The sequence below is a fragment of the Schistocerca piceifrons genome, chromosome X (assembly GCF_021461385.2).
Source record: "Schistocerca piceifrons isolate TAMUIC-IGC-003096 chromosome X, iqSchPice1.1, whole genome shotgun sequence".
NCBI classification, from domain to species: domain Eukaryota; kingdom Metazoa; phylum Arthropoda; class Insecta; order Orthoptera; family Acrididae; genus Schistocerca; species Schistocerca piceifrons.
The window spans coordinates 823,140,105-823,166,400 of NC_060149.1; the positions used below are offsets into that span (position 1 = coordinate 823,140,105).

The 26,296-nt window shown below is 35.6% G+C and overlaps 1 protein-coding gene across 2 annotated transcripts in view; it reads right to left on the bottom strand.

Moving 5' to 3' along the window:
- The window catches only part of LOC124723019 (apolipophorins), a 122,832-nt gene that overhangs the window by 12,053 nt on the left and 84,483 nt on the right, over positions 1 to 26,296 (bottom strand). For both annotated transcript variants that reach the window (XM_047248195.1, XM_047248194.1), the window contains exons 32-47: positions 24,670 to 24,817; positions 20,934 to 21,084; positions 19,963 to 20,157; positions 19,331 to 19,557; positions 17,085 to 17,261; positions 16,840 to 16,989; positions 14,711 to 14,882; positions 13,863 to 14,038; positions 13,557 to 13,777; positions 12,967 to 13,265; positions 11,544 to 11,665; positions 8,386 to 8,526; positions 8,113 to 8,256; positions 3,430 to 3,592; positions 2,948 to 3,150; positions 1,955 to 2,188 (exon numbers count right to left, since the gene is read on the bottom strand). In XM_047248195.1, coding sequence (XP_047104151.1) covers positions 1,955 to 2,188; positions 2,948 to 3,150; positions 3,430 to 3,592; positions 8,113 to 8,256; positions 8,386 to 8,526; positions 11,544 to 11,665; positions 12,967 to 13,265; positions 13,557 to 13,777; positions 13,863 to 14,038; positions 14,711 to 14,882; positions 16,840 to 16,989; positions 17,085 to 17,261; positions 19,331 to 19,557; positions 19,963 to 20,157; positions 20,934 to 21,084; positions 24,670 to 24,817 — 2,923 coding nt within the window. The remainder of the gene's footprint in view (positions 1 to 1,954; positions 2,189 to 2,947; positions 3,151 to 3,429; positions 3,593 to 8,112; positions 8,257 to 8,385; positions 8,527 to 11,543; positions 11,666 to 12,966; positions 13,266 to 13,556; positions 13,778 to 13,862; positions 14,039 to 14,710; positions 14,883 to 16,839; positions 16,990 to 17,084; positions 17,262 to 19,330; positions 19,558 to 19,962; positions 20,158 to 20,933; positions 21,085 to 24,669; positions 24,818 to 26,296) is intronic.

Sequence of the window (26,296 nt, forward strand, 5' to 3'; positions counted from 1 at the left end):
CAGCATTTTTTGACAAATGATAGGTAGCAGGTGCCAAGAGGGCTGCACATTTGGCATTGACTGCATGATGTTGCAAAGGTGCCGCAGTGAGAGAATATCAATATTTATAGAAGAATGGGGAATCAATAAACTGTTTCCATAACTGTGGAATGCAGGAAGGACTAATAGTTGATGTGACAACTGAGTTTGATAATTTGTTCGCACCAACAGATGCAGCACTGGAGAACTGCTGTCTACCCAACACAACAATGGTCACTCTGACACGAGCTCTAGCATAACAATGTACCACAAATGCATGACAGTTATTCCCGCAGATGGTTGTATCACCGAAAACTAATGGAAGTTCAGTAGTAAAACAGTTTGTCCAGTTGCAATGACTACATAAATTGGATAGTTCATAACTGGAAAAAACCTGTTGCATAATAGTTACAATCCACTCCACTCTGCTGTGTCTTTAGCAACACTACAAATTTATTGTATTGTTGCCCTTGCATACAACTGATAATGTTACTATTTTTTAATAGGACTATCACCTTATAAGATGAGAAATCACCTAGGCATCATCATACTCATTGCGTAGGGTAGTCCGATCAATTTGGCATAGATTTTTGTAATCCTGGGTGTCTGCTACATTCATCATATCTGAGTCCTATTGAGTAACTGTGATTGCCTGGAATAACAACTTGAATCAGTTAATACTGCTATCACTTTGATATTCAACAGGAAACTGTGCCATCTCCATGGTCTTGTTATCCCAGGTCTGAACTTGGTAATCACCTCATATTTTTCTGGGGTGTAAAAGTCTGGAATGGCTGCACTCAGTCTTGAGACATGAGAAACTGTGCAATAAAATATGTAGCAAAATTTATGTGCCAGCCCCTGAAGAGGTATCAAATAATAAGGTTTGCAATTGCTGGAAGACACATGACATTTTTATTTTGACCAAGAATGCTGTATTGCATGCAACACGGTTGGCAACAGCACACCACTGATACTGACATATGATTATAACAGTGGCATGTCACATTCAAGTATGTAGGTGATCACAAAACAATGATCACATGGGCTATTTACTCTCAAATACTGAAACAATAAGGTGAAAAGATATTTCATATTCAATTAAAAATTCAGCATTTTGTAAAATGGACAGAAAATCTCCCCAGCAGGTTGAAATATATGAGAGATATTCCTGAAAGTAATTTGTCTTGATGAATCCTGGCAACAATGCAATTTGACTGACATTTTGTATATACATCAGAAAAAGGTAGTTTTTTGGCTAAGAATATAAATCATTTCACTTTCTTGTAAGTTGTTTATTAGTAGTGACAGATGCTGAAGATTTACAGAACTAAAATTGCAAACATTTGTTAAATCATGATTACCAAATCTGTAAAGAGTATGTGTAAGAGGCAATGAGGGAGGCAATGCTTCATAAATAGGTGTGAATGATAATTTCTGGGTTTGAAAATACTTATAATGAAGAACAAAATGGGTGCTAATCAGAAGTGAGTGAGGAACTGATGAAAATCATTGATGATGTTATTAGGAAAATATAAGTTTTTCTTGTCCTTCCATAATGGCAACAAAGTGAAAGAAACTGTCAACAGATGGTTATCATCTCACACAGCAAATTTCCATAAGGAGCATGTAAAAAAGTGGTTTTATTGTGTGCTACTATGAGTGGCTCAGAATTGGAGGCAACTGTGAAAATCATGGTAGGAGATAAGAAATATTTGGATGCGAAATAAAAAATATTCTTTTGTCTACTAAATCCTCTCCAAAGAGAAACATTTTGCTGTTCTGAAATATAAGTGCTGAATGTTTTGACAAGCTTCAAATCAGAATAAAAATGTAGTAAATAAGTTAAAACAAAATTTGTTTATGAATCTTAATTCCACTTGACAAACGGAACTCAAAGAAATACAATATTGTTACCATTTATATTTTATCTTACTTGTCCATCTGGTTTGGTGAAGTCATCCCATGGTTCATTATTAATTGTTCCAAGTAATCCTCTTGTCTTTCCAAAATAGAATCCATTTATTTCAAATGTACAAAGTTCAATACTTGTTTCACAGGTAACTTTCACACCAGCTTTGTTTTGAATACCGACTCTGTTATATTCTCTCCAAGCATGGAAATCTCCTTCATCTGCAGGGTATTCTGTAGGTCTTCCATTAACCAATAACTGTAAAAAAATCAGCAGTAAGTGATGCTCCTGAAAGTATTTTCTATGTGTTTATCAAAAAGCAACTGCATTTTTACAAATACCAAGACTTTAAAAAAAAATTTTTTAAAATAAATAACGGTAGTGGGTTATTTATGTCCTCTGCCTGAGCACAAGTCAGATGTAACACTGTTTACACTTCTGATTAGTATATTTTATGTCTGTCTCTTTCTCTTTTTACCACTTTTGTAATCAAAGGTTAGCACTGTTTCCTTTGCTGCAGAAGGACAGGGGTTCAAATCAGTACCTCCTCAGAATTTTTTCTAAGGCAGGGAGGTCTGGAATAGGGTCCACAGGGCCTCATAAGGCCAATTGAGGAGCTGCTTGCATAAAGAAGCAGCAGCATCAGCACAATTCACCTGGCAATAACGACTGGAGAGATTAGCGACATGCTGATCACTTGTCCCACAATCACAGATCACCCCTCAGACTGCCTTGTAGGCAGCAGTTGGCCAGGTCTAAGACTAATCTATGAGTTGTGTTAACATTGTTTAAGTTAATTTCTCCTTTTTATTTATTTTTTGTTAATAATTGATTACCATGGCATATGATTTGTCATCATGTAATGCCCAGTTTAAAAGAATTCTAATTGATAATACATAAATTTAACCTTGATACACCAAGAGACATGAATGACTATTAATAGCAGTATTACTTAAAGTATAAAGTATGTAAAACATGTAGAATACTTGAGCAACATTATTAAATGGCTTTGCTTACCGACTTATCTGATGCCAACTCATATGTTGTTGCATGATCACTAACAATAATCGATTTGAGTGATCCACCTTCAATATTAGCAATTATCGTGAAGTTTCCATCCTGTGCATCTTGGGCCAAAATGTATGAACATATTCCTTTGAATGTTAGATGCCGACGATCAAATGTGAAGAAGTGATGCGAATTCAGTAGAATAGCTGTTGCTGCAAAATAAAAAAAAACATGAAAGTGGTTATCATCAAAATTAAAAGGTAAATTGTAAAGAAACTGACACCCCACATTAATGAATGTTATAGTTGTTGGAGGATATGAGCTACCTAAACTGGTGAACAAGATTCTTTTCTTTTCATTTTCTAATGAAAAATCTTAAAGTGCCAAATTTGTCATGTACAGACAGTCAGTATCATAACCTTGTAACTCCCTCAGATATTTCATCAAACGTAACAAAATAGAAATGGTGCTACAAACAGTGTTTCTCTTACCATCATATGGTGGTATCAGTTTATCAATATCTAATGAAGGTCTGTAAGAAGCAATGAGTTCACTTAAACATGGCACTCCATTTGAAACAAGGTAGATAAATGGACTGAAACGAACTGAAAATACTCTTGGTAACTGTATGAAAGATGGCAGTGCTGCTGGAATCTGAAAGAAATAAACATACAATTCTTAAACAGTTTCAATATTTGTTACATGTGTTATTATTGAGGTTTAATCTATCAGACATTAAAATAAGATTTCTATTTGAGGACACAGAAAATTATCTAAAAAGTACTGCTTGACATTTATTTATTTATTATTGATTTATGAGGGTGGTTTGAAAAGTCCTCAGAATCACCATGAGAGATCAGTGCTAGCAACAAGTTGTTCACGTGATATTCATCGGACTGTTGCCTGTGAACATGTGCCATGTCAGTGCTCTTGGAAGAGAGCTGTGGCATTGATGTGGCTCCTTTGTTGTTCCCGCGTAGTGATTTACAAAGATGGAAAAAAATCGAGATTTGAGCAGTGATTAAGTACTTCACAATGAAAGGTATGAAAGCAAAGGACATTCATGCCGTTTTCCAGAATGCACTCAGGGACTCTGCTCCTCTATATTCAACTGTTGCCAAGTGGACAAATGAATCTGAATTTGGTCAGGAGAGCTTACATGATGATCCGCGCAGTAATCGGCCAAGATGGGTCACTACTCCAGAAATCATTGCAAAAGCACACAAAATGGTCATGGAGGATCGCTAATTGAAAATGTGTGGAATTGCTCACATTTGCAAGATGTCATCTGAAAGGGTATATGACATTTTAACTGAAGAATTAGAAATGAAAAAATTATCTGCAAGATGAGTGCCATGATTCATGACATACTCCCGCACACATGCTGTCGCCATGGAGAAATTACACAAACTAAGGTATGAAGTGTTGCCACACCCACCTTATTCACCTGATATGGGTCTGTCAGACTTCCATCTCTTCCAAAAACAGAAAATTTTTCTTGGTGAATGAAGATTCACTTCAAACGAAGAATTGATAGCTGGAGTTGACAACTATTTTGCAGGGCAGGAGGAAACTCAGTTCTGAGGTGGGATCAAGGCACTGGAACATTGTTGGACCAAGTGTATTAATCTACAAGGAGCCTACATTGAAAAATAAAAAAAATTCGGTGATGTACTTTTTTTCTATTCTGTTCCGAGAACTTTTAAATCACCCTTGTACACACACTCCTGGAAATGGAAAAAAGAACACATTGACACCGGTGTGTCAGACCCACCATACTTGCTCCGGACACTGCGAGAGGGCTGTACAAGCAATGATCACACGCACGGCACAGCGGACACACCAGGAACCGCGGTGTTGGCCGTCGAATGGCGCTAGCTGCGCAGCATTTGTGCACCGCCGCCGTCAGTGTCAGCCAGTTTGCCGTGGCATACGGAGCTCCATCGCAGTCTTTAACACTGGTAGCATGCCGCGACAGCGTGGATGTGAACCGTATGTGCAGTTGACGGACTTTGAGCGAGGGCGTATAGTGGGCATGCGGGAGGCCGGGTGGACGTACCGCCGAATTGCTCAACACGTGGGGCGTGAGGTCTCCACAGTACATCGATGTTGTCGCCAATGGTTGGCGGAAGGTGCATGTGCCCGTCGACCTGGGACCGGACTGCAGCGACGCACGGATGCACGCCAAGACTGTAGGATCCTACGCAGTGCCGTAGGGGACGGCACCGCCACTTCCCAGCAAATTAGGGACACTGTTGCTCCTGGGGTATCGGCGAGGACCATTCGCAACCGTCTCCATGAAGCTGGGCTACGGATCCGCACACCGTTAGGCCGTCTTCCGCTCACGCCCCAACATCGTGCAGCCCGCCTCCAGTGGTGTCGCGACAGGCGTGAATGGAGGGACGAATGGAGACGTGTCGTCTTCAGCGATGAGAGTCGCTTCTGCCTTGGTGCCAATGATGGTCGTATGCGTGTTTGGCGCCGTGCAGGTGAGCGCCACAATCAGGAGTGCATACGACCGAGGCACTCAGGGCCAACACCCGGCATCATGGTGTGGGGAGCGATCTCCTACACTGGCCGTACACCACTGGTGATCGTCGAGGGGACACTGAATAGTGCACGGTACATCCAAACCGTCATCAAACCCATCGTTCTACCATTCCTAGACCGGCAAGGGAACTTGCTGTTCCAACAGGACAATGCACGTCCGCATGTATCCCGTGCCACCCAGCGTGCTCTAGAAGGTGTAAGTCAACTACCCTGGCCAGCAAGATCCCTGGATCTGTCCCCCATTGAGCATGTTTGGGACTGGATGAAGCGTCGTCTCACGCGGTCTGCACGTCCAGCACGAACGCTGGTCCAACTGAGGCGCCAGGTAGAAATGGCATGGCAAGCCGATCCACAGGACTACATCCAGCATCTCTACGATCGTCTCCATGGGAGAATAGCAGCCTGCATTGCTGCGAAAGGTGGATATACACTGTACTAGTGCCGACATTGTGCATGCTCTGTTGCCTGTGTCTATGTGCCTGTGGTTCTGTCAGTGTGATCATGTGATGTATCTGACCCCAGGAATGTGTCAATAAAGTTTCCCCTTCCTGGGACAATGAATTCACGGTGTTCTTATTTCAATTTCCAGGAGTGTATTTTACCCACGATTCAAAATTTTTTTGAGCTCATTTTTTGTGAACCTATTGTCGGGAATGTTACAATTATGTCAGAAAAAAAGGCTTCAGTGTTCAAAAAGATTAATCCTGAAGCCATTCATAATGCAGTGGAGAGGATAGTGAAATTAGCAAAATAAGTCATGTGAACTGATGAAGGAAAAAGAAGAGACACAGTAATGGGACAGAATTTGTGCTGAGGGAGACACAATTTTGAAGATGAAACATATCAAGAATGATGAAATGTAATACAGGAAATTTAAAATGAGAGTTGAGAAAAAGAAGCTTCTGAAGGTGTAACAAATCAAATTAGTGGGATTATGAGGACATAAAATGAATTTAAGATGTTGCAGTGACATCTATCATAATCATAATCATCATCATCATCATCATCATCATCATCATCATATGGGACAAAAACTTATCACTAGGACATGATGACATCACTTATAAGTAAGTAGAGTGTGGGAAGCTTCTTACATAGATAGACTATGGAAACTACTGACTGGAAGACAGTGGTATACCCACTGTTATGCCAACAAAACAGGAATGATGATGATTTCACCAGTGCCATGTTTTAGAATCTCCATATCATTTGCCAGCATTTGTTGCCAGTTTAGCTGGCCTCTCTGTATCCAGTGCCCAATTCCATGAAATGCCCAGTATGTAATCTTCAGTTCCTTTTAAGTTTGTTGCTTCTTTTATTGTGAAATTCCAGTAAGAAACAATCTGAGAAAGAAACTGAGTTTCTTGGAACCTGATTTTATTACAAATTTCCAAGCTGTGTTGTACATTGCAAACTTATCTAGTTCTGACTGTTCTAAATGGCAATCAAGAAGTTTTTTTGTGTGAGATCCATCATGAAAAACTACAAAGTTGCATACTAATCTGAACTTCCAAATATTATACTAATTAGAACTTTGAAATATTAAGATGACATATATTTCAACCATCCTTCTGGCAGTGTCTGGAAGACAGGACATGGGATGGGTTTTCTTGAAGTGATTCCATCTAAAATCATTTATAATGTTGATAATTATTTCCTGGTGGTCTTCTTAGATATTACACATAAAGGTTTTATAGAGTAGTCATAAACGCAAACCCATAATATGGCAAAGAGTCTAATTAGATATCTTCAACTGTAGCTCCCAACTGCTTTATTCTTGAATTAAACGCTCAGAATGTGGAAAATGTATTCAAACTGCAAAAACGAGCCATAAGAATAAAAAGGGTCCACTGCATTGAGCTGTTCAAAAAATGGGGTATTCTGACATTTCCAAGTGAATATGCATTCCAAACTGGAGTTTTTTATATATAAATTGAGCAATATGCACCAAACAGCTCCAAACATGATCATCAAACTGGATATTAGTGATTGAGTGTACCTAGGTAGAATGAATTGAGCAAAAACCCAAACCACTATTTTTTTCCAAGGGGTCAAGGTATAAAAAATGCCAAAGAGATGAAGAACATTAAGGAACTCTTTAAATTTAAAACATATCTTAAAGAATATTTACGAAAAAATAGTTTTTACTTCATGCAACATAAAATTATTATACATAAATAAGCAGGTTGCACATTTACAAAGTAGACAAAGAGGATGGAGTATGCTTATAAGCAACACAATACATTGTAGTTTAATCCATGCAATACAAAACCAAGGTGTCTTATCGGAGGAGTCTTATGACTCATTTCTCTTGTTTGAAGCAGGCTCTTGTGCCTTATGTAATGCAGTGAAAAAAGGTGTATGTATATATCTGCATTATGAATTACATATACCCTGTTTTTTCAACTATGTACCTCTATTATAAATGATATGTGTGCAACTATGCGTGCTGCGCACTTACGTGCATGTGTGTGTGTGTGTGTGTGTGTGTGTGTGTGTAGTGACGACAAAGCAATTTGTCTATGGATGAATGAGTAAATAAAGAGAAAAAATTAAAAAATGTTAATAGGACTTGTTTTCTTAGTTTATGTAGCAGTTGTAAATGCTCACGAGAATATACTTACATTGAAGTCATACAGATCCTTTGTATGTTCACCACCAGTAATTTCACTGACTACGAAATCAATTAGGGATTCTACCGCATCAACAGCCTTCTCAAAAATTACTTTTAGCTCCTTCTCTGTATCTGCATCTTTGTTTGTTGAAACCTGTAGATCACATTATTAATTATTACAATTAAATTAATAGGTTCCTGATTGCAATATTTTAGGTTCAAAATTAAATAAATTGCAACCAATATGTTCCTTATGTAGCTTAAGAAAGAAATGTGAAATTACCTTTTCAATATATTTTTCGATGGCTTCCAGGAGATCATGAATTTCTGGTGTTAGTGTTGATTGTTTAAGTTCACTCACAATATCTTGCACAAATACAAGTAGTTCTTGAGGTACAACTAGATTCTGAAGTTGTTCCAGTGTCTGCAAGATAGATCAAGTTTCATATTGAATTAATTTGTTACGACATTGAAGTTAAATGAGTATTCAAAATTTTTGCAGACTGCATGAAAGAGCTACATTCAATATTAAGTACTGCATGATTAACAATTAATAAAAAGAAAGAATTAGCACAAAATAACTGAATAGACGCAGCCTTATTGTAGATCAGATTACACTATTTTATCATATTGTTCTACTTTTTGGATTGTTCTTCAAAATTTGGTACATACATCGACATACTAACAAAATTATTAAAAAAATACTGCCACACAGATTCTTTTCCATATAAACATTAATATCCTGACAACAAAGTATAAGGGTTGATAAAAGTCAATGAAGAGTCGATGATTTCTGTCAGACAAGCATTTGCAGCAGGCAGCTGCAGCCTTCCTCATGCAGCAGAACATTGTATTTTACCAAATGGGTTTCTTCAAACTGGCGCATCAGAGACATGGTTGCCTCAATGGTCACACTGATTTTTCCTGAGCAGTATAATGATTCTGGAGTATACAGTCTTCAAACAGAAACTTTTTGATCACCCTTTATAGCTATAAAATTTATTGCACTATTGACGAAACCTCATCCCTTATGAATCAATATATCAGACTTCAATTTATGTACTTCTCTTATTATACTGAACCTTTATACCATATTTATTTTTATTTATTTATTTACACGTCTAGTTCCAGAGGACCAAATTGAGGAGCAAATCTCCAAGGTCATGGAACATGTCAGTACATGACATTACAATATAAAAGTATTAACAGATAAAATAAAATGTTTATGAACCCAAACAAGTCAAGCCAAAAGTTTAAGTCTGTTTATGATGTGACTTACAATAAAAGCTTTTGTGCTTAAGATCATGCTTTTTCAATGCCATAAACACAAGTATGCCAGTTACTCAGTAGAAATTTATAGAAACTTCTTAACTCACACCTCAACAGAAGTAAATAATAAATGCAACAATGTCCAAGGTCTATGTATAAATGTAAATTGATTGACTGAATTTTTACTAAGACTGTTTATTTAAGATCCCACTAATATCACTATTTTTTGCCACATCTCTTCTTTATTTGCACTGTCTATATTGCCAAGAGGACAACACATGGTTCGTACTTAGCTCAGTTAATAAAAATTATTTTTTAACTTTATTACAAAGCTTTTTTTTCCTCCATGTTATTCAAATAGAAAATGCTAATACCATTTGCAAAAATAAAACAAAAAGGAAATGGCATAACTATCAATGATATCCCTAAAATACAGTGAAATAAATCACAATTTTTTCAGAGATAATCCTTTACTTCCCTCTGCTATATAATGCATAAATGAAGTATAATCTGATGATATGAGTGGTCTGTAATTTATACATCTATGATGCATGATTTGCAAGGACATTTCAGCATTAGTTATATAACTTATAAATAGGTAAAGCAACTATAAATGATGTACCAAAGCATGGTGTGTGATCACTGTAATGGTCAAAATGGTTATCCAACTATGTGACATGTACTGGTATGAAATGAGTTTGTTGGTGAATGCAACTTGTGTATGAACAAAAGAACATTGCAAAATAGGAACTAATCAAATGAGGGTGTGTAGATATTCAGAAGTGATTTCGTATTTGGGAGGATGGAGTTTTCTATGTCCAGCCATACTGCGTTAGGTTTTCCATCCGTGGTTTTCCTACATCATTGCAGGCAAAGACTGGGATTATTCCTTTAGTAAGACCATGGCCAACCACTTGTCCTAACCTCCTAAAACATCTATTCTGTGTTTATGTATATAGAGGTACTTATTTTTATTGTATTATGTTGACAAATCCTAGTTCCTTGTGAGATGATCCCTTGATGAATGAATGAATGAATGAATATATTCCTAAGGCAAATTTTGCAACTTCACAAGAGAAGTAATTTACAACTCTGAAACAACTGTTACAATTCCTGGCCTAACTAACTATTTCTTCAATATTTCTTTCTTGGCAACTGGTGTGACTTTCGCCTTTGGTAATGTTTTTGTGTGTGAAAACTATAGTTCTTAATTACAATTCTGCATTTATCTACAAATTAATTATAAATCACTGTAAGTAGCAATTCTACAGACAATGATATATGATAGGATAGATTGCTACTCACCACATAGTGGTGGCATTGAGTGGCCATCTTCTTTCAATGTACCTGCCTGCCACTCAGTGCCTCCTCTATGTAGTGAGTAGCAATCTATTTCATACTGCTGTATTCCAGCTCAGATTTTCCATTGTTTAGCTACACAAACAAATTTGATGTATAGCATAAAAGAAACTTATTTAATGCTACAGCTAAACATTTTCCATTTCCAAATACATTCAGTTTACTATGTATACCTATCCTTATGAATCCATGCATGAAATAAATTATGTGAAACAGGAAGCAAGGTTACTAATTGCAATATGTTGTGTAAGTTCCCTGTTATCTCTTATTAGAATGTCACTGACTTCCCGTTAAGTTCCCTTGAGCTGGAAGATATTATAGTCTTTTGTATTTGTCTGCAGCTCACAATGCCCTGCAAACCAGATACTCTGTGGCAAAAGATATTATATGTGTGAACTAAAATTCTTTGTTACAACATTCAGAATTGACAAAGGAGAAAAAGTCTCACCATCTGCGATTCATCAGCAACAAATTAACCAATTAAAGTTAATAAGTTTTATCTATTACTGTAACATTTAATCTACATTAGATTTTATCATTGTTCATTTTGCTGAATTTGTACATGGTGCACACAATTTAGCAATAGGAGAGTTAATTTTATTTATATTTTAAGAAAGAACCACTGATATTACTTACTTCATGAAAAACATTAAGTTAATATTTTCACTGTGTTAACATACTGAGGAACATAATGATAAATAAACCTCAAATCAAAGTTTAAGTTACCAGACACATGACCCACAATACAGTTCACAAAATATTGCTGATTCTCAATTACAAAATGAAGAAAAAATCAAAGACCAAGGAACTAACCTTGCTAAATCCAATGGCTGCACCAAAGTGAAGTCCCTCTATTTGCTCTACAATTGGTTTTGAAAATTCAATAACTCCTTCATAAATCACATCAGTGATTTTAGTAACAAACTTTCCAACATCTGTAATTATGAGAAATAAATTATAAATCACACAAAACATAAAATAGATTCCATTTTACAAATCTATTACAAAATAAGTGAATAAATCTGTTTTACAAAAGAAAGGGCAATGCAACACAATAACGTTTCCTGTTTGGATATGATACAATATATATATATATATATATATATATATATATATATATATATATATATATATATATATAAAAAAATCAATTTCCAAGGAACAGAGAAGTGCACCTCATCAGTGAGAAAGAGTAATGTCCACCTACATTAGTGGCCTCTGGCTGAGGCCCATAAGCACAAAAACTTAACAACAAAAATATTGTGAGTTATTTTCATCCACACAAGAAACATAAGTATTGAGAGTAAGCATGTTGAAATAATATGGTGTGAAATGACATGCTTATCTTAGAAACGTAGTTATACTATTGCTATACCGCAGATTAAAGGAAACAAAACTAAAAATATTTACTCATTGTGATACACCTTAATGCTGATTTTAATCTCCAAATGACCTATGACCCTTCTTCAAAAACTAAGTATATTTAGGTCTTGTGACAGATCTGATGATGTGTTGAATGGGTGATGTGGGCAATACCTAAGTGCTGAATACACTTGTCATATGGCTCCTCAGTGTCTACATATATGCACCTGTTAGAAAAAAATAAATATAATTGTTACTATTTTCTTTTGTCCACCTCTGTAACTGAGTTGTTAGTGATGTGACTGGCATGCAGAGGACCTGGGTTCAATTCCCAGTATTCTCATTGATTTTTCTTTGGTGGTGAGATTGTAACATGGTGCACTCAGCCTTGTGAGGCTGACTGAGGAGCCATCTGAATTAGAAGTACAGACATCAAGCTCTAGAAAGGTGACAACAAAATGGTAACCACAAACGACCATATACAGTAACCACATATCATATGACAGAGGACGAGATGGTGAGAAGGTGGCATCATGTGGCTCTCCAGGCCTGTTTAAGGAGTTATCTTGTTTTATTATTATTATTATTATTATTTTCTTTTAGACATGTTTTGCAATAAACACTTGTCATATCATTCTATTTTTAATATGATTTCTAGATACATCAAAATATTCTTTCTTGGAAAAGTAGAATGATTTTGTCAAGCAAATATTGGTATTCAGTACTTGATTTTCCATTTGTTGAGAATATATTAATAAAATTCAAATAAAGGCTAAAATAATCAGAACAGCAACACGCTCTTAGTGCAAAAACTCTAAAATTAAAATGTTATAGTGGTATATTCTTCTCTTCCAATACAAATTTGCAGTCTTACCATTTGCCAAGTCAGCAAGTAAGGACAGGTATTCTCTAATATCTGCTTCATGCTTCTTGAGAATTTCAGCAACTGAAGAAAGAATATCCACTATGGTCTGGGCAAGTGTCTGTGTTGTTTCAACAATTCCTTCTACTAGCTGATTATATGCCTCTTGTAATGCAGGTAGTGATTTCTTCAGAGCATCAAGGATGGATTCTGCCAACTCATTAAATGTTTTCAGCAGTGCATCAATAGTAACAATAATGCCATTGACAAGAGTTGTTACAACTTCAGTGGCATCACCAATTATTTCTCTCCTGTAAAAAAAAAAATTACCTGAATAAACGTGTAGTAGATGCATTTGCATGAATTTTTATGTTTAATTTTTGCACTTACATGGAATAATAGGAATTAGAAAAATGTTATTTCTGAAGTGGTTACTTATTTACAGTAAAATCTTTATTTACATTTATTTCTCAAAACCTAAGAAAAATGTTAACAACACTTGACTTTATGATTAGTCAAACTGACACAAGAAAATTATCTTGCCTTAATCTCTTCCTCCTCACCCATTTCCCACTGTTCTACAACACTGTGAGCATACGTACCAGTTTTCAGATATCTCCTTAAGAACTTTGTCATTCGTAATTTCATTCTTCAAAGCATTTATCTGAGTTTCATAAGTGTTTACAAAACGTCCAAAATTTGGTAGACCACCTTTTAGTGACTCTGTCAGTCTAGTGACCTCCTTGGTTATTTCATTTCCTGCTTCCTGAGAAATTTCTTTTGCCTTATTTAAAACTTCTTTAATGTCATTTTTATGTGGCTCCTGGAAGCACATAAACAGGGTCAGGATAAAGCTTTAATGATAATCAGATACTGTGTTAATGACTTCCAAGCAACATATTTCTTACCAGTACAGACTGAATATTTTCTACAGACCACCTGAATTCAGGTTTGCGATTATCTTTTCTGGCTGAGAGGAAGGTATAGAAGAGTTCTTTCTTCCCTGATTCTGAAATGTAATCGGCTTCCACATGAACACCATCTGATAAATCTGCAATCAGTTCTAGCTTCTTATTTGGTGTACCTAAAAAAATTAAATGAAGAACTGTCATAGTTAAAAATCTTATTTACTCAACAAAGAAAGGTCAGGTACACCATACAACTGCAAATTAGTCCATCAGTTACAAGAAAAGTTTTCAAATATTACATTGACAATGAAACTTGTTTGGTTTATTAGGCAGTGCATATTCATTTTAGATTCTGTCATTACTACTAGAAGACTTGATCATAACTCCACAAGGCTTGGTTTCCACAAAACATTTCATTGATCATATGTTTTGAGAACAACACTTCCTTTTCTTCCTTACACCTGTGGTGATAAGAATTATGCACGTTCTCATCAAATTTTGGAAGCAAATTGTGGCAACTTAAAACAACTATGCTCTGTAAATGAGAATGGTGTCTTGACATAATGTAAAGGGCAAAATCCTTAGGAAAATTTTATCCTCAAGATTTCAATTTAAATGATGCGCTTTACATCAGTCTGAAAAAATCTTAATCCAGGTGTCAGCAGAAATGTCGCTAATAAAACCTAATTAGCCAAATCATTATATGAAAATAACTGTGTCTTTTTACAATTGTGGCAGGAATTAAATTGTAAAGAAATATGTTTCTGTATATGTATTTATTAATCCTTGTTAAGGTCATAAGATATGCAGCATATAAACTTTCATATGTATCACTGTTTTTCCCTTACCTTCAGAACTAACAGTGCCTTTGACAACTGGGAAGCCTTTGTTTTCACCTTCAAAATGAATCACTGATGTAGGGAGGCCAATGATATGTACAGATGCATCAACAGCAGCATGTTTGTTACTTCTTTTTGTGCTTGCATCAATATGAAGGAGATGATGATTGGGAACCTTTGCCTGAAATTTTAAAATAATAAATAACCTTCAATATGTTTATGTCTATTGACAACACATGCCTTTCTATTTTAGACTCACTCAATAAATATGTCCATTAGCTTAGCCTAATCAAATAAAATTAAATAACTTTGTTTTTTGTGTGCAAAATGGTGTTTTCAATACATGCATGTATATGCAATTAGGTTCAGGCAGTGTTAATACATAATAAAACTTTATTCATGATCATTTCATAATATTAAAAAGTTAGTATTTGACTCACTGTAAAGATTAGACATTGAGTTGCAGACAGGCATGACAAAAAGGCTATTACATGTAAGCCAGCAACTTAGTGTACTCACAGTCATATATATGTGAACACTTCTTTCACAATAGTTAGTACTTGGGACAGTAAGCACATCATTTCAGATAATATATCTTTAACAGAACATCAAGCTATTTAAATAAAAATACATCTTTTGGTTATCCTCAATAAGAGGATAACTTTACATGGTAGTGAATACAACACCATTCATACATCTACATAAATTCTCTGCAAGACACTAAATGGTGCGTGGCAGAGGTTACCTTGTATCACTACTAGTCATACCCTTTCATTTCCTCACACATGCAGTAAATAGTAAAACGTCCCAATGCAGGAGTTTATCTGACTCAATTCATTACAAAGAACTGTCTAGAATTTTTGTATGAATTTAAAACCTTTACATTCTGTTTCTGAAATAAAACTTCAGTGATGCTAGTCCTGGGACATTTATTCCACTGCTATAACCCTGTAAGCAACCCCTGGATACACGTCACTGCACAGGGCCACCAGTGTGCTACACTTCAAATAGTCTACCAACAGCAGCTGTCCACAGGTGAGCCACCAGTGGCTGCCTTTGGTGGGTCAAAAGACTAGTGCACACAGCATGATATCTGCCATGCCACCTACCAGAGCTCTCCTCTATATAAAGTTAGTGCAGCTGGTGCTCATCCTCAGATTGCAACCTACTGCTTATTGCTGTCTCAAATGATCTGCAGTACTTCAATGAAGAGGGTGATCTTCATTTATCTGGTGCTAAAATATGTCAAACCACATTGTCCTAAATGAGCAGACCAACTGTTTGCAAGCTTTTGGTTGCATTAGTTGCTCTGTATTCTCAAGTACAGGTTTACAGTGCTTCTTGAAGTTGAACACATACAAAATGAGCAGTGCTGTGTGTTCAAATACTGGTATCACACAAGAGGCTGTTTATGGGAGGCTAGGTTGATAATTTCACAAAAATATTTTTTTTTTCATAAACTTAAATTTATACCTCCACATTATCTCCATTGAGCTCAATGAATTTAGTTTAACAAGAGCCCAGCTTCTTTTTATTCCTTCACAATTTTTTTTTCAACTATCACACTCATATAAAGTAAAGATAATGCCTTCATTGCATAGAAGTTCTTTTTTCCAGATTGTTTACTTTTGTTGTATCAATGGCCAACATGCAAGCAGGAGCATTGCCCTGGTTGAAGAGAATATTTTTACACACTAATATTAGTCACTTCTGCTCTGTGCTTTATTATTTTTCTTGAACACACAAATTTCCAATTATTCCAATTAATGGCAAGCACTGTACAAAAATTCACAAGTTAAGCAGACAAAAATATGTAGGCTAATTCGAACCACAGAGAGCTCTATGATGTGTCTTTGTTATCAATGTAATATACTGAGGTTCTCATCTCAAGTTATCACTTTCAGAAAAGAACCCGCTTACACAGCCAGTAAAGGAGCACAGAGACTAGTCGTTCCAAAGCATTGTACAAAATGTAATTTGTAAATATGATAATGACTGCTTAAGGTTAAAGTCCTGGTAAAGACCAAAAATATCCTACTACCATAATCAAAACCAGAAAATTTTAGTCAAGTGAACTATAAAGTAAAATTATATTACAACACTTTTGATTATATTTGACAGAATGCTGAAAAACTTACATGCACAAGCAACTTCTCACTTGAAGCTTCAAACTGAAATTCAGACTCTTTTATTCGTTTGTCTTTCTTGTACTTCAACACAGAGTGCAAAGTAACTGATTTGGTAAGGATTGTTGCTTCACCTCTGCCAGTTACATCCAACTCATGGCCCTATTAACAAAAAATTAATTATAACAAACAAAAAACTCAAGTTGGAAATGTTTTTATAATGTGTAGGCAAAAGCTGAATATAAATGTAATCAAACCTTGCTTTTGACATCAAATGAACTCAGTAGTTTTAATCCATCATTCTGCTTTTGTTTCACAATATGAGACGAAACGGAGATTTTTTGATTCTTTTGTTTAAATATATCAACTTCCAAATTACTGTCAAAAAGTTTATCTTCAGATCCTAGCTGAATATAGCCTTTCACTGTAAGGTCCTGTAAATATATACATACACATATTATGTTATATATTATATAGCAGCCTCATTGTGTATAACATTGGGTAGTCATATAACTTAGTTGTAGATGAGGCAAGTGGCAAGCTTTATCGCTAATAAGACTGTGAAACTGTAAATAATTTATGAAGGCAACTAGATAAAAAAAAGACTATGAGTGTCTTTCTGGAATATTACTCCTTGTAGAACTGCCACTGTTCTGAATTAAGACACGATAATGTGTAGATAATTAGGAGAGACATGCCACTGACCGCTGGTTTTCATTTCTCAAAAACCTTTTCTCTAAATACTCTTAACAGGTTGAGCTGTCATACACCTAAAGTACTTGTAATTTGATGGATATCTCAATACTGTCATCTTGTCAGTTTTGGCTTGTACACTTACACAACATTTTAGCTTAACTTGTTCTGTACATCTTTCACCAATACCTACATGGTGTTGCTTCAGACTAATGTCATGCAGAAGAAAGTTGGATGAAAAATATAGGAGAACTGTGATCCTGAAAAGTAATACAAACTATTTTGGAGGGTAACAAAAGATTGCTTGTCTACACTGTGTATCATCATTTGAGTGATACAGTTTTTCTTTACTCACAAGGGAAACTCCCCATCACACCCCCCTTAGGTTTAGTAGTAAGATAGCCCATCAAAAACTGAACACAAACCAAGCACGAAAAAAGGAAGAAGGTGCACTGTAGAAAAAAATAACATAAAAAATAGAAACAGTGAACCGCCCAAGCTTAACAAGTGCAATATTGAGCGAACATCAACTGCTGTGTCGTCATGGTTAAGTGGTCATGGTGTTAGACTGCAAAGCGGATGAGCTGTGTTCAGAACTCCCTTGTGCTATTTATTTTTATTTTTTTCCCAACATTATAAACTGTCCATCCCATCAATGAAATTTTTGTTCTCTTTCTGCAGACTTGGCAGTTGTCATGCTATACAATGGTTATAGAATCGCAAACATGATGTACAGTGAGAGCAGGCGAGATACCAGATAGACATCACACAGAATGCAAACAACAAATAAACGGGTGTGAACTATGTTACAACAAAGGAATTCAAGAGTCAAAACTTTCAAAACAGAATGCAATTTCAAAAATGTTAAAAACATATGTTTTGACAGAACACAGAGAAACTATGATTGTGAAACTGTTGTGTTCATTTGTTGCAGCTTATGTGACAAACTATAATGTTTTCATCATTTCCTTGGGAGTGATAACATTCACATTCATATGAACACCTAAATCGGGCAAAGAGGCATACCTCACTCACTAACAAGGCATACAAATTAGGTGCATCGATAAGAGATTCCTATCATACGACACATGTAAGATCACTAATGCCGTGTATGATACACCAGATGTGTTTTTCGGTGAAGGATTTGGCTGACTTCTTGCCTTGTCATCAAACATTTGCAGTTCCCATCTGAAAGCCACTTCCTTTTGGCTGCTAATAGAGTAGTTGTGCAGAATCAACTGTCATTATAGGTCCCTTCCTTACACCTTGCTGTTGCAAATGGGCATTACACCAAAACAAATACACAAATTTGAATACAATGAATAGCAAAAAAAAAAAGAAAAAATGGCACAAAGGAAGTTTGAACACAGCTCGCCCGCTTGGTAATCCAACACCCTGACCACTTAACCATGACGCTGTCACTCTATCTGACTGCTCTATATTGCACTTCTTGTCCTTGGACCATTCATTGTTTCTATTTTGCTTTTCTTTATAGTTCATTACACCTTCTTCCTGTTTTCATGCTTGATCTGTGTTCAGTTTTTGATGGGCTGTCCACTGGGTTCTCTTACCACTAAATCTGAGAGAGGTGGAATGGAGAGTTTCCCTCGTCAGATGGGAAAATGCTATTAATTACGTATGTGAACCAGCTGAACCTCCTGGTGAATTCCACAATATTTGTAGTGTTATATCAGCGCTGAATAATACTGGCAAAACCAGTCACACTAATGTTAGCTTCAAATATCTGAACTATTAGTGTAAAACAGAAGACAATATAATATTTAGAATTTATTTACATCATTTCACTTACCTTTTCTAGATTTGGATGTGTGAACCTCAACTGACCTACATATTTATCTGTGCCTTTGTCTTCAACTTCTTCTAATAATAGAATTAATGATGAGAAAGAATTAGGAAGACGAGTTTTGTCTAGCCAGACACTTGCACTGATTTGCTGTTTCCAGTGATTGGGTTTGACATCTGGTGCTACTTTGACCTCAGCAGCAATTACACGGCTTGGAAGTGTCACAGTAAAACCTGATGATTGTAATAAAGAAAATCTCATATTCTACATGAACATGACATGCACAGTGGAGACATAGATTCTGAAGAAAATGAGTACAAAATTAGTTGTCTATTAAAGATTACACACATCATTTGCATTTCTAGAATACTTGTTTGCATTATAAAATGTGCTTTTATTTTTTACACTTTTTCTGCATTTCAACATGGCAAACAGCCTATTTTAAGAAGAAATGTCCTGCAATTAGCTTATGCAGTACACAAAAGAAAGATATTTGTAACACTTCTTTTGAGAGTCAGAGATCATAATCACCACCACAACAATATTTTTTAGTGCATCACTTTATGAATGAGAAAGTTTTGCAACCATTCCATTACATATTATTTATGGAAATTTAAGTAGCACATCTTGATACATACCACCTCCTGTTTCCTTCACATATGCCTTATACTTGTATGTTGTGTCTCCATTATGACTTAAGGTCAGTGAAACTTGTTCGTCTATAAACCAGAAACCTCTTCTTACAGTCTCTGCAGTAAGTGCTATACCTGTGTCAACACCAACACTCTTCAGATCTACCAAAAGCACTAAATCATGAGTTGTTTCCTTTGCATCTGTGAAGGAAGTCAGAAAAAATAAATAAATTTCACTAAGAAAGTTGAATATCTACTTAAAAAGTATTACTTATTGAAACAAAATGTGCTTGCACTAGTACTGACAAATGTATATGCTTAACAGAATGAAATAGGGGCAGTACTCAATATTGAACTTGCAGCATACAAAAATTGTAATAACAGAAGTATCTGAACACAGTGGTGTTATCTGACAGTGCAATCATTCATCTTATACATAAGAACTGTTGAACAACAGATGGGCACATAGGTATGGTGTTGAATGTAATTAAAACATCATTCCTTTCCCTGTAACTGCTGTCTGTGGTTCTATCAGTTACAGCGTCATGGGGAAAATTTGCTGTGTGTGTGTGTGTGTGTGTGTGTGTGTGTGTGTGTGTGTGTGTGTAATGTTTTTCAATGTTTTTATAGCTGAACTACAGTAATTAACAATTTCTCTGTGGGCACATACAATGCTTATTGAGTGTTATATATATAGAGGGTGCATTATTTCACTGATATTATTGTTTATCTGGAAATGTGATAGACAAGTTAACTAGCTGCAGACATGCAAAAGTTGGTTTAGATGATGCAATACAAATTCGATTACTTTGGAATTCTTCTTCACATGTCTATTATGTATATGCTGCATTCATGATTATGAATAATGATATGTTGTGGGAGACAGTTATGGTGCAACTCTGAAGTTGTCGTTTAGATATGGGAAGATTACTTTTCTACAAAACAGAATCAATGAAGAGTATATTTAGTTTTCTTACCAGACACTGACACTTTTGACTGAATCTCAATAACAGCACAATTAGGTTTTCCTTCAGAACACTGTCTTCCTAAGGCATGGAATTCTTTGTTTGAAACTTTCAGTTTGTTGTGCAGTGAACCACGGCCCGCAACTTCAAATTCAAGATTATACTACAAAGGAAAAATAACATATTAATGTTTGAAAGTTCTTTTAAGAAATACAAAATTATAAAAGTATCAAACACAAATAAGCATACATTCAAAGACTGTAATTATGATACTCCAGTGCATGGATTCAGAAATAAAATAACCAAAACTAATTACTGCTTTTCAAACTTTCAGGACCACTGAGTGTATCAACACACAGGAACCTTACCAACACAAAGTTATACTTTAATTTTGTCGTTTCCTGTCCCTAAAATCACTTTTGTAATCAAACTTGTCAATATCCTTCTTTCTGGTCTATGCACTTAAAGAAGTAAACCCTATTCAAATGCAGGATCGCTTAACAACAAGTAGCTTTCCTCTGCCATTAGATCTATGACAGTTTGCATTTATTCACTAACCTTACTGGTTCCTAAAATTATACCTCATTGTTGTCCCATATTTTCCCTTACACATAGCAATGCAGCATCTCCCATATGAGCCACTACCAGAAAGTATATATAAAATCAGTTACTATAACTATCAATTGTTTCTAAACTGAATCCCATACTACAAAGTGCTATTTTCATAGTTGGAGGAAAATCTGTTAACCATCAATACATTCTTCACATCATGTTTGTAAACTTCTTTTAGTCTTGAACCTATTTTCTCTCCTTTCCATAATAATTTGATCGGTACAATAATAACATGAAGCACATGCCAATGAACACACACCTATTTCAGTATACGGCCCTGGCAACAACTCAACATAATTTTGATAACATTGTCAATTTGTATTAGATTAAATATAAGTTCTCTTTACCAAGCAATCTGGATTTGTCCATCAAGAAATTGTTCAATAGAATTAAAAAGTGTGCAGTAGTAAATATTGTGTATAGGCAACATGAAAGATCATGTCACAAGTTGTTGGGAGTTACCTTGTTATCATAATTTTGGCTCTACATCAGAGTTATGGTCATGTAGAGCTACATAAAGGGAAAATACACCTATGCATACTTAGTCACATTTGCACAGGCTATATATTATTTCCAAACCTGGTAGGAATTGTTAGAAGACAAAAAACAATGAGTCACTAAGTTTTCCATCAGATCACTACTATCTTTAGCACTTTAACAGCAATCATGAAGTGAGTAGCATTGTAATAGTAGTTACATAAGGGAATGTTGGTTTTTAGAACTGATAGTGAAGTAGTTGTGACATATTAATTAGTCACTTTTATGAAACTTTAAGTGTCTGTTATTTCAGTATGTGATTTCTGTTACCATAGGTTGTTGGTAGAAAATGTTAATTATTTGTATACTGTCAGCACTGCATGAGAAAACAAGAGCTTGTTCCGGCAACACAGTTACTCTCTCCACAGCAATCCAAATGATAGGTGTGGCTTGCATATTCTGCTCTCCAGTATACTACTGAGTTAAAGCAGCAGGCAAAAGTACACAAATTATGCAAGAATAAGGTGAGTAGTTCTTGGTCCAACAGTTAATCATTGTCTCTTAGATCAAAAATTGAAACAATCATATTGGGCCAGTGCACTCTGGTTATCTAAACCTAAAAGTGAGATCTTCAAGATCTGAAAGAACACTTGCTACAGTTGACATTATCTCTGTTGGATTAATAATTTCCTTGGGCCACAGATTTCTGAAAATGTGGGAATAATTGGAAGCAGAAACAAGGATGCCAAATCTTGTGAGTTCTGTGGATGAATCAAAAATTCATATTTAAATATCCCTCAAGATTTAATTTTACCAAACATCTTTGTTGAGATATGCTCTGCTCTGAAGAATTTTTTCCCTTTCGTAATCCAGATGTCTTCACACATAATTTTGTCATAGAGTTTATCCATAAAAATTTTACAGTATTCACCAGTTGTTCTACACTATCCAAGGCAATCAATAATAAAAATTTCTTTTGCATCAAAGCAAACACTACACATAACCTTTCTGATAGATGAGACTGACTTCACCTATTTTGGAACAGAGCAATTAACCCACTGCTTTCAATGCCAACTGCTGTTTCATTTCTGGTGTTAAATGTGAATCATGTCTAATCCACAGTAGTAAATCTGTGTAATAAAACAGTTCTTTCTCAATTTGTTCTAACATGGTTGATAAATTTGTTTATGCATTTGTATTTGGTCAGCACTGAACAAATGTGGCACACATCTTGGATAGAGGTTGTTCATAGTTAATTCTCCATGTAACATGTACAGTGTTCTTTTTTCTGATATGTCTGTGGTATCAGCTATTCCATATGCTTTAAACCATCTCATACAAAATTTTGGAATTGCTGTTTCCATCTGAGTTGCATCTTGGAGACATCCTTCAGATGGTTAAGCTGCAAAAAGACACAGTCACTCAACTATCCATTTCTTGACTGTTTAATGGGTGACTCCATATAAACACTTATAAAATTTGAATGAATTTCTGTTGATAATAAACCACCCAAAACACAGAATTGTTTACACTAAATACACAACTACCTTAAAATCCATTTAAAAACAGATACATAATGGGTCAACTTGACACTTCACTCTTCTCCTGTTCAACATGTACCATCATAATAAAAGCAAAAGTTCATTATCACCACATTAGTTCATTGTATCAATTCTTTAACATACTGTAAAATGTTAATTTTATATTTATTATATTAATTTGCAGAATTTTGCTGTGCACATGCTGTATGGTATTATGACAATTCCTGTATCATGTATGTGATGCAAAGGATTTTAATGAACTAAACTAAACATCAACATATATGTCCCATGTCATGAGTTTTTCATGTTGCCCTGGTATAGTAATAATATATTCTATTAAACAGTTATAAAGTCCTGTTGGTTGTTATCTTTGATTTCATTCCTTTCTTCTTCTTTTGCATATGCCTCTTCCTCCATTTCCCAGCCTTATAATAAGTACGAAAAAAATCAGCTGACCTTTGTTATACAGTTTCATTTCAGATAAAAATAAACACTCCTGTCTGATACATAGTTCTGATGTGGTATTTATAAGTTTTGTATTACTTGTTTTATGTAGAGAGCTAGGCAAAAAATCTTTTCTATTTTTCAAATTGTACAGATCTATTTTTAATACAGTTTTAATGGTTAATCTCCACAAAACAACTGGTAAAAACAGTGTATATACTCCTGTGTTCTCCACTCTTTTCAAGATAGCTTGGACTTTATTTACTAGCATATCAGTCCCACAGATGTGAAATGTGAATTCAGTAAAGTATATCTATCTTTCTTATTAACTGTTTGATAATTATTCTTGTATAACTACTGTATGCAGATAATCTGTAGGTTCTGGATCACATTCCTATTCAATCTGAAAATGCTCTCATTTCCCTCAATTTGCTCCTCTCTTTTCTGGTGAAGGAACTGCAAGTTCCTTACGGTAATGAATTTGTTGCCTTTTACTTCAGTTTATAACTTTTTCCAGTTGGTAAGTTTAAGTTGATACACTCTTAATAGTTATTTTGAAATAATATGTTCAAAAATATATACCGAGTTTATAAAAGTAACAAACTGATGTGATAAATGTAGTTTACACAAGACAGGATAGCCTTAAACTTCCTGGCTTATTAATGAAGTATTACCTCTACACCAATTTCTTTATCACTTTCCTGAAGGAGATTCTGTCTTGAAGAACGGAAATTAAAATTATGACCTTTGTCTCCAATTCTAACTTGGCCATTTCCACTATATGAAATTTTATGGTTCTCTGCCTTGCTGTGGAAATTTGTACTGAAACAGAATAAAACTTTGAAAATTATCTTTACAACAATGTTTTAACAACTAATATTAGGAAAATTACTGCTACATGAACTACTTCACTTTATCTTGATTGTTTGGCTGTAAGCAGAGAATGACAGAGGACTGGAGAACAGTACACTGTCAATTTTTTCCTATTCTGAATTCAGACTGACAATTAGGTTTAATTTTCATCTTGTACATGGATTGGATGAAAAGTAGTAGCAACATTGCTATGATTCATAATAGACTTGACTGACAGACATTCACCATATTACATGCCCTCTCTATAATCACCCCACACCTTGATCACCTTCCCCATTACATATGGAAGGCGGCGTACACCATCAGCATGTCCATCTTTGTTGATGTCGCGCAAGGACTGCACTACGGCACAGATGATGTCTTCTCTTGTGTTGTAGCATGTGTCACAGAGAGACTCCATGATTTTGGCAAACAGGTCGTAATCAATGAACTCATATTGGGTGAATATGGTGAATGTTCCAGTATCTCCCACCACCACATACTCAGGAACTCCTGCATCAGGTTCACCATGTGTCATCCTGCATTGTCATGAATTATGACGAGATGCAGTGCCAGAAGATGCCATCGCCATCCTGCATCGGGTTCATCATGTGTAATCATGCATTGCCGTGAATTATGACGGGATGCAGTGCCAGAAGATGCCATTGCCATCTTCTCAGTGCAGGACAAAGGTGATGTCACAAGAAATTGCAGTAATAGGCTACGGTGTCCATCTGTTAAGGTGCTTGAACTGGCATCCCGCACTTTCAGACAGTGCACACAGCAACAGACTTAAAATACCGCTGGCATTACTCACTGCACTCCTTCATCTGACATTCTGCTATCAGCTACAGACTACTATTTGACACACATATTTCACATTACAATAGTGTTGCCACTGTTTTTATCCAAATCTACTATGTGCACCAAAAGCATAAACAAGCATTAGCTACAAATGTTACAAATCACATTTTTGTGAGGAAGTGAAAGATCACACAATATAGCTCAGTGAAACTTGGATCATATATAGAAAGAACTGCTACAGTACAGTACTGAACAATACAGAAGGTAACTGAAAGAAATATGCAATGAGACACACAAAAATGACATTTTTATTCAAGGACAATAATGACACTTAGGTCACAAGGATTTGTGATGACCCATCGACATTACAAAAGGTGGGACATGGTTCTTAAGAGGGTGAGTGATCACCATGGATGGCAGTGCATGCTCCAGGATGTAGTCCCATGGTGGCCAAAAGGTTAATAAGGAGTTTTTTCAATAGGGCATTCCATTCCTCTACCAGTGTGATTGACAACTGCTGGATAGTCATTGGTGCATGTGGATGTACCGCAGTGTGTCTCCCCAACACATCCCACATGTTGCTTGATGAAATTTAAAGCTGGGTAATAGGCAGCCCAGTCCACTCACTCATTCCAAGAGCTCTTC